This window comes from Myodes glareolus, chromosome 9 (genome assembly GCF_982192425.1).
Source record: "Myodes glareolus chromosome 9, mMyoGla1.1, whole genome shotgun sequence".
In the NCBI taxonomy this organism is placed as follows: domain Eukaryota; kingdom Metazoa; phylum Chordata; class Mammalia; order Rodentia; family Cricetidae; genus Myodes; species Myodes glareolus.
Window position 1 is genome coordinate 49,420,581 of NC_142034.1, and position 9,625 is coordinate 49,430,205.

Sequence of the window (9,625 nt, forward strand, 5' to 3'; positions counted from 1 at the left end):
TTAACATTTTGATTATTATGCAGTGAAGGGATTTTTTCATCCAGTATATTTGGTGTTCTGTAAACTTCTATTATCTTCATATGCATGAGTTTCTTTAGGTTGGAAAAGTTTTCTTCCATAATTTTGTTGAATATATTTTCTGTACTTTCGGGATGGACTTTTCCTGCTTCACTCTCTATTATTTTTAGGTTTGGTATTTTCATAGTGCCCCATATTTTCTAGATATTTTGTGTTATGCTTTGTTCGATTTATTATTTTCTTTGACTGATGAGTCTATTTCCTCTATTATACCCTCAGTGCTTAAGATTCTCTTTTCCTTCTCTTGTAGTCTGCTGTTTATGCTTGCCTTGGCCATTCCTTGCCTTTTCCCCATAGTTTCTGTTTCCACAATTTCTTCAGTTTGTGTTTTCTTTATTGTGTCTATTTCAGTTTTCAAGTCTTGAATCATTTCTTTTACTTGCTTGATTGCTTTTTCTTCGTTTGCTTTAAGGGATTTGCTGATTTCTTCCAATATTTTTGTTTGTCCTTTTCTTCATTTCTTTGGGAGAATTTTTTTGTTTTCTCTATAACGACTTCAAACATTCTCCTAAAGTTGTTTTTTTTTAGGTCATTTTCTTCTGCTTCATCTGTATTCAGGTGTTCAAGTATTGCTGTTTTAGACTCACAAGTTTTGTTGGTGTCATATTGCTCTTTATTGTTTTGAATGTGTTTTGACCTTGTCTATCCATTACCTGGGATTGGTGTAGTTGGAGTTATGTTTCTGGTAATCATCTTCAAAGTGGCAGTGGATCCAAGGTTCAGTTGACTGCTTCTTGTGATGGAGCTGGGGTCATGATTCCAGTCAACTCTTAGGTCACTCAACATTCCTGAGGTTTCTTGATGCTCCCAGAGGTCGCTCTGCAATCCTGGAGGTCGTTTGGACTTGCTCCCGTGGAGGTTGCTTGCTTGGGCCTGCTCCTATGGCAGTTGCTTGTTTGGCCCGCTTCTGCAGAGGTTGCTAACTCAGACTTGCTTCCCCAGAGATCACTGGCTCAGGCCTGGTTTTGCAGAGATGGTTGGTTCAGACCTGCTCCTGTGGCGGTTACTGGCTTCGACCTGTGCTGGTGGAGGTCCCTGGCTCAGACCTGCTCCTATGGAAGCCACTGGCTCAGGCTTACTTCTGCAGTGGTCACTGGTTCAGGCCTGCTCACACAGAGATTGTTCACTCGGACCTGATCTGGCTGAGGCTGTTTGCTTGGGCCTGCTCCCGCAGGTGTTCCTGTCTTGGACTTGCTCCCGCAGAGGTTTTTGGCCTGGGTCTTGTCCTGTGGAGGTCGCTGGTTTGGGCCTGGTCCTGTGGAGGTAGCTCGGGATCAGGAAAATTGCAATAAACTAAACCAGAAAATAAGCACTCCATGCTCTCTTTGATATAGAGAACCTAGCTTCAAATCTCTAGATTTGTATATTTAATTTGTAATATCTGTAGAAAATGACCTTTGGGTTGGGGAAGAAGCTTAATGAAGGAGATTAGCAGGACACAAGTGGTCTAAAGAGGGAAGGGGATAATATGGGGGAGGCATTAAATGCAGAAAGGGGTGGTAGCATAGCCATAGGGATGGTGGCAAGATGGATAACTAATACTAAGGATATACAAAAAATATGGTGAAGTATTATTTTTAAGCGTCCTAATATATATAAATATAACATATTTATATAATTTTTATTATATGTATGAGATATACAGAATTATTGGAATTACTCAACACATGAGGATGATGCTACTCCCAGAAGCCATAAACTATTAAACTGTAAGTCCTTCCTTACAGTTAATAGGGACACCTTTCTTTCAGTTGTTGGTCAGAAGTTCACTGAGGCTCTCTAAAACAAACACATTATTATTATTACTCTTTGTTCCCACCAAAAATTGATTCATAGACCTAATTCTGAAGACACTATATTCTCTGATCATATAAAATAGAGAAATAAAACTGGTTATGACCTGAAACATCTCTCCCTGAAGGCTAGCTTTCATCATGACAAAAGGTGACATGTTGACTTTTAGGAATAAAAATCATCTACAATCATACCCACATATGAACCCTGAAAGCTACATTAGTGATCCATATAGCAAATATGACATTGGTGCAATAGTGACTAGAAGGTTATGAAAGCAAACAACTGCATTCTGGGTGCATTTAAGGCCCATCCTACAGGAAAGGATTCAAACATAATACTATAATTCTGGCCAAGAACACAGGGCTGTGGTATCATAGGCTTAGGGCAGAATCTACCACTTTTATTTTGCTAAATGGACATAAAACCAAATTGTCTTATAAATACATCCCATTATACTCATAGATTAGTAAATCTTCCCATCCTTAACAGTGACACTTCTTTTTTCAATGGTCAGAGGTTTATATAGAGACTTATGATTGTCACTGTATATGGAATAAGTGATTGTGGTGTGTTTAGCATTACTTTAAATATCTGTATCATACTCTCATCTTTCAAGGATAAAGAAGCATCACAGGAGAGGGGGTAGAAAGATTGTAGGAACCGAAAATTTTATAGAACTGAAGCAAAAGAATGTATTTGGGGTGTAAAAGGGCCAATATAGCCATGAACTCAGAACTGATATGGTTGTGTGGGCAAGGTCAAGCCAATTAAGATTTTAGCATGGAAATGGGAGAGGATCATGAAACACCAATTCTCCCTGAGGAGCTATTGGCAACTGGTTGCTGTTAGGTAAGAATCAGTTTTCTTCTGGTGTGTTAACTCTGTTGAGTTGCCATGGTGCAGTGGATAACCCTATACCCATGCACATGTGAGCAGCAATGGATTCAGTGGATACAAAAAGAAAGAGGACATGAAGTTGGGGGTATTGAGAGGTGGGTATAACCAAATACATTTCACATATATGTAAAATTCTCTAAATTTGAGTAATTAATTTGAATTAATAATGATAAATTCAACAATTAAATGCCTCTATAATTGAATGGAAATTTCAAATCAAGACATACTAATAAATAATATATAACACATGTTAAACATATTTTGCTATAAAGGTAATATAAACTAATCAACTTTGAAATTCTAGGTTACCCGAGTAAGAATGGGGCTACTGGTGGTTGGAAGGTGGCTGGTTCAGTAGTATGGAACATTTGCTGCTCTTGCAACGGAAATGGATCAATTTAGAACATCTACATGGTGGCTCATAACCACCCAAAACTCAAGGCTTGATGCCCTTTTCTGACTTCTGTGAGTACTGGGCATTCATTTGGTGCACATACATAGATGCTAGCAAAACACTCATAAAATAAATAAACCTAAACAAAAGAATGGATATTATGAAAATATATTCTCAGCACAGGGGAAGAGAAATATTGTATAGTGTTATAAAGGGATAAAGATGAAACTAGAGCAGTAGGACTAAATGCAGGGAGAGAAGAGAGGGCAGGGTACAGGAGGAAATATGGGTAGAGACAACTAACACCAGTAGCCTTTGAGAAGTTACATCAGGCTGGATGCAGTGGTGCACGCCTTTAATCCCAGCACTCAGGAGGCAGAGGCAGGTGGATCTCTGTGTGTTGTACGCCAACCTGGTCTACACAATGAATGCCAGGACAGCCAGGACAGCACAGTGAAATCATTTCTCAAACAACAGCAACAAAAACAATAGCAAAATTTGGTCAAGCCCCTATACTATCTAGCAGGAGTGTCAGGATGGGCCATGTTATTGGAAAACTGGGCTCTTGCACTTCAGCCTGGGTGACCTGGACTTCACATAAAGAGTTGAGCGGAAGGGAAATGTGATAAAATACACTGTATGAAATTAAGAAAGAATTAGTGAAAACAATTTTTGGGAAGTTCAACATATAATTGCTGTCACAGGAGACTTATGAAAAGGGGCGTGCTTTATGTTCCAATAAAATTTAGACAGTAACCAAAGCACAGCTTCATCCCCACACATTGATAGTCTCGATCAAAGCAGCAAGTTTCTTTAAACTCAAAGCATTTACAATTACTTCAGTAGTTTTCACACATTGCACCCTCGGCTGACTCAAAAATCTAAACTGGAGTTACACATAAATAATGAACATTCCCTAAACAGGAAAGGGTAATTATGTATTTGACTTCTCTTCATTTCCACCTCCCCCTTACGTGTATTCAGGAGAAATCAGTGACCATCATGAGCCCCCATCTCAGGGCTTTGAAGAAATTGGTCCTCGATTGATACTGGGCAATTAACTGCTTCATTAATGAGTGAGGTAGTATTTGCCCTCCTTTGGGATGCTTAGCCCTTTGGGTTTAGAGATAGCTATAAGGGGACATGTAGGAATTGTTGATTACAGAAACTGTTCTTTCCCGTGCTTTTATAGAATAAATGTGACAACATTCTGAAACAGGGCCCTTAATATACTTTCAGTCATCCTAGATAAATTGTCAGCAGGGACCTTACTGCCTTCCAACCAATGGATCTTGCATTTTCAGTTTATGAAAGATTTGTGGCAGTTTTCAGGTATTATAACATTCTTTGTCATTTTCATACTTTGCAACACAGCCATACTGTATAAATACCTGTTCCACAGCTGCACTGATAATAATTTTGGTAATGATGGGGTTTATTACAATTTCATAAAAGGCAAGTCTCTTTTTATTTCAAACTAATAGCAGCTCTTTAGATTAGGAAAAATGCTGGTGTTCTTAAGTCTTCAGTTAGTACTTCTTTAGATTTAGAACATCAGTTTATTGAGGTCTTCAATTAAAGCAAGTTGATCCTTACTGTAATCTATCGACGAGGGTATTGACATAACCTGCATGTCCATTTATTAAATTGAATATCAACTTCAAAGAAGAACCAGTGTTTTCAGAAAATTACAGGTGAGTCACATATATATTAACTGGTAGGACTATTTCCATGTGAGATTTTCATCTATTATTCAGGTCAATAATTGTGAGTTTAAAAATCAAGAAAGTGAAGCCAATTAGGTCATTAGCAGCAAGCTTTACAGTTGAACTCTGCTTTGTAATCTCTGCATGTACTTCTCCATAAGACACGGACTCCACTCATTAACAGATTATGAATAATTCTGAAAAGCTAGGTGCATGATTTCACCTATATCTCTTCCATAGGTAAACAAACATAGCATCCAAGTGCTAAAGTGTTAATGCAGTGCCACTAATAACCGTTAGCAGGATGGAGTACCCAACAGCTGTACTCAAGCCGACAGTGTCAGTGGAAGGATTGCCCAGACCCTGTCCCCACATGCCTTTGTGCTTCTCATGTTTTTTTTTGCCAGCTTTGATATAGACTAGTTCTCATTAGAGAGAGTTATCTAGAAAAACCCTAACAGGAAAAGGAACTGTTTTAGAATACAATCCACACAATTGAGAATTGATGAGGACAATAGGAACAGACTGGAGTCCCTGGGAAAAGTGGAGGTTACAGTCTCAAATACAAGGCAATCTGGATGCAGTTTCTCAAGAGCCTGTAGTTTTTCTATTTCTTCTGCCAACTACTCTTGTGAGGCTCATCACATTATGAAGAGTTATAATTACTTTGTTCTAATAATGCTAATTACTAACTTAAGTGTTAATAATTTTGTAAAACACATTCATAGAAATATCTAGAACTATATTATGACCACAATTACTACCAAGATATATACCACTTCTTACAATAATGATCACGTTAGGTATGGATATCTGAAGCTGAATTTATGTGAAGGATTAAAAATGCCTATGGCTTCTTATTTGTTTCTCTGGTACTTCATAAATCATTCATCATAATTGTTTCCCTACATCACTATCATTGGGATTATATGTACTGAAGAATAAAAGTTTTGAGTCATTAATGTTATTAAAAAGAACAAAATATCTTCCCCTCCTTAATACTTTTCATAATTACAATCACATCCGTGAAGCTAATCACAGAGTACCTAATTTTTTTGCTAAAATGTCAAGTTAACCATTCAATATTCAGGTTAGATTGAAGAACAGCAATTATTTTAAATTAATGTGACTTTTTGCCTTAAATTTGAAAGAATTTTATCTTTGTCCCATGCTACTGCACATTCTGGAAATCTCCATGGACACTGGGTTACATCCAGACAGGCTGGCCTAGTTGTATTATATGTGAAGGTATGGCCTTTCATGCAAGAAGTTACATCCTGGTGACAATAGCTGTAAACCAGTGATTAGGGCTGTTGTTGGCTGTGAGATGAATACAAGATATTGTGTGATCATGGAAGAAGGTCTTACTGTATGTAGGAACACAAGGAAGGTTTAACTTGGTATATGGCAGGCCATATTGTGAAAACATAAGTGGGACAATCCGCACCACAGAGGAGAGTATGTGATAGGCAAGGAGAGTATCAAATCAGGAATGATAGAGGCACAAACTGAATTTGGAGTGCAGAAATTTTGGGAGAGAATACAGGCAATGTGTGAGGCCATACTGGACTTTAGAAGTTGGGACTAGTCAGATAAGCAGGTATTGATTGTGCACAGTTTTGGAAATTTGTCCTTTTGAACAAAATGGCCACCTGAGGAATGAATCAGGAAGGAGAGGACTGTATTTCCATCTCAGAATGCCAGTGTATCTTAAACATACTGAGAAAAATAGCATTGAGACATAGGACATGGATTGGAATTGAATTTTTACCTGTATTTCAGATAAGGAATAATAGTATCCATTTCATGAACATGGGTTGTATGTTTTTAAAACCTGAAAATAGGAAGATGAAGATGGGACTCTGTATAAAGTGCTTGGTTTGTGTTTAAGGGAAGAAAGAAAAAGGCAATAAGACTCATACTCAGTGTCTTAAATTTCTTTTTTTTTTCATGTTATGAGAAAGCAGAGACTTAGGAAAAAGAAGCTGGGAAAGAGAACTGAATTTCTCTTGGGATCCATTGAGACTCTTATGCCTGCAGAGGTCGGGGAGGAGATAAGGAAGGTAGCAGCAAAGTACTGAGACAACTACATCTGACTTCTAAATGGTAATATAATACAACAAAAGCATACATGTTTTTCTTGGGGTTCATATAAAATTATGGTGATCAGGTTGCAAAAATACTTAAAGAGAGCTCACAGAAATAAACTGTAGAATGAGGTGAACTACTGTTGCCGAGAATAAATAGGCAAGCAATAGAGATATGCCAATACATTTTGCATACCAGAAGCAATTAAGTGTGATTAGGAATTCCTAGTACATGCTAAAGCAACATTAAGAGAAGTTATTCATTGACTATAATGATTGAACACATTTTAATGTAGAAATTCAATTACTTTGATTAGAGTTTGATTAATTACTGTAGAGCATGCAACATTCCATGTGTATTACAGCCCATGTCTATAAAACAAAGTTTTTTTCTAATGTAAACAAATGAGGCAAAATAGTCAAATTGATCTATGATCTCACACATATACAACCATTGAGAGTTTAAGAAAGTTTTTACTTTTTCTTAAAGCCATTGGAGGTATATCATGACTGGAAACAACGAAACTTTCTTCTCAGAGTTCCTACTACTGGGCCTGTCCATCCCCGCAGCGTACCAGCACCTGATCTATGCACTGTTCCTGGCCATGTACCTCACCACCATCCTGGGGAACCTGCTAATCATTGTCCTTGTTCTACTGGACCCCCATCTCCACACACCCATGTACTTGTTCCTCAGCAATTTGTCCTTTACTGACCTGTGCATTTCCTCTGTCACAACGCCCAAATTGCTGCAGAACATGCAGAGTCAAATACCATCCATCACCTTTGGAGGCTGCCTGACACAGCTGTACTTCTATATGTTTTTTGTAGACATGGAGATCTTCCTTCTTGTGGTCATGGCCTATGACCGCTATGTGGCCATCTGCTTCCCCCTTCATTACACCAGCATCATGAGCCCCAAGATCTGTGTTTGTTTATTGCTGCCTCTGTGGATGGTGACTACATTCCATTCCATGATGCACACCCTGCTCACAGCTAGATTGTCTTTTTGTGAGAACAATGTGATTCTCCACTTTTTCTGTGACCTATCTGCTCTTCTGGAGCTGGCCTGCTCAGACACTTATATTAACGAGTTGATGATATTTATCACAGGAGGTCTCACCATTATTGTACCATTCCTAATCATTGTAATATCCTATGCAAAGATTGTCTCCTCCGTATTCAAGATTTCATCTACCCATGGTATCTACAAGGTCTTCTCCACCTGTGGTTCCCATCTGTCTGTGGTGTCTCTGTTCTATGGAACACTTTTTGGCCTCTACTTGTGTCCATCAACTAATTACTCTTCTGTGAAAGAAACTACCATGGCCATGATGTACACTGTGGTGACTCCCATGTTAAATCCCTTTATCTACAGCCTGAGGAACAGAGATATGAAGATGGCCCTTAAAAGAGTTATCTGCAATAAGAAAATCTCCTTGTAGTGGTAACACTTCAGTTTTTTAACCTAATTTTATGCAATAAATGTATTGACATTAATAGTTTATGTCAGATGCTGACCCTCATCACAGGACCTACATGAAAGTTAAAAAGGTATAGTCAAAGTTTGAAAGAATGTCTTTGAGAGCTGGCTACATCTGCCTCCTTACTTTGCATAAATATTGCTAGAAATGCATAGTGGAGGAGGTTCTGTCTAATATGTTCTCTGTTCTTTAAATTATTAATTTACTAGAACATTTTATTATTTACCCTGAGTTCTGCATTCACTGATACATCAGTCAAAATAGTGAAAGTAATAGATTCAAGACACTCAATGACAATGAAATCTCCCTACCACCCAGGTTCCTCTTAACATTTCCTATAGGCTCTCCCACACTGACTTTGAAATATTTTTTCTCTTAACTTCCTCTTTTATTTTCATACCTGTGCTATCCTGTCTGTTTGTTCTTGATTCTGAAGCAATTTGGGATAACCATTTTGTACAACCATGCCAGTTATGTAATTTTTCCCTTAATTTGAAATAAACTAATAACCATGAACCTTTAAATTTACTTCTCAAAGATGAAAAAAAGAAGAAAGAAATCTATGAGCTGGTAGAGTCTCATCTATGTTTCATATTTTACTATGTCAATCCCTTGATTATACTGGATGGATTTATTTTACTCATGTGACAGTCTCAAGTAGGTACAGAAGGTTCTGTTCACAGACTGAAGTATATGAGTATTAGTTATTTCCCATCTCACCTGGAGGAGCAATGGTTGAGCATGTATTAAATCACAGACCAATTCAACTCTTTTGTCTCATTTATTTAGTTTAGGAAGAACTTTATTTTTTATACTCTTTACTTCACTATGGCATGGAATAACATTGGTTCATTTATTTCCTCAGCTGTTCGTGTTAGGTAGTGACATAAAAACCCAGTACTTCATACTCTGCTCACCTCCCTGACATCCAAATCCAGGTGAAACATATCCTGCTGTTAGGGCTTCTCACTTCCTGGTGAACATCTCCACTTGAGCCTCTGTATAAACTTCAATAAGAACATGCACACTTTGAGGTCTTTTGTTCCCACATTGGCTTCTCTTTGTTCTTTTTTTGAATTTCAAAGACTTTTAATAAACATAGCTACAGATGATGATTTTTTTCTAGCTATGCCTATAGTTATTTGAGTATTATTTGAGTTATTTGTGCTCTATTTTTTCTTT

The 9,625-nt window shown here is 37.7% G+C and overlaps 1 protein-coding gene across 1 annotated transcript; it reads left to right on the forward strand.

The window, feature by feature from the left end:
• Positions 1-7,465: 7,465 nt before the first annotated feature.
• Positions 7,466-8,404, forward strand: LOC146893005 (olfactory receptor 1496-like). Its single transcript, XM_085694344.1, has one exon. The coding sequence runs from the start codon at positions 7,466-7,468 to the stop codon at positions 8,402-8,404; it is 939 nt and encodes a 312-aa protein (XP_085550470.1).
• The last annotated feature ends 1,221 nt before the right edge of the window (positions 8,405-9,625 follow it).

Excerpts from the sequence above, each read along its gene's own strand:
- LOC146893005 (XM_085694344.1), top strand. The coding sequence starts at position 7,466 with ATGACTGGAAACAACGAAACTTTCTTCTCAGAGTTCCTACTACTGGGC.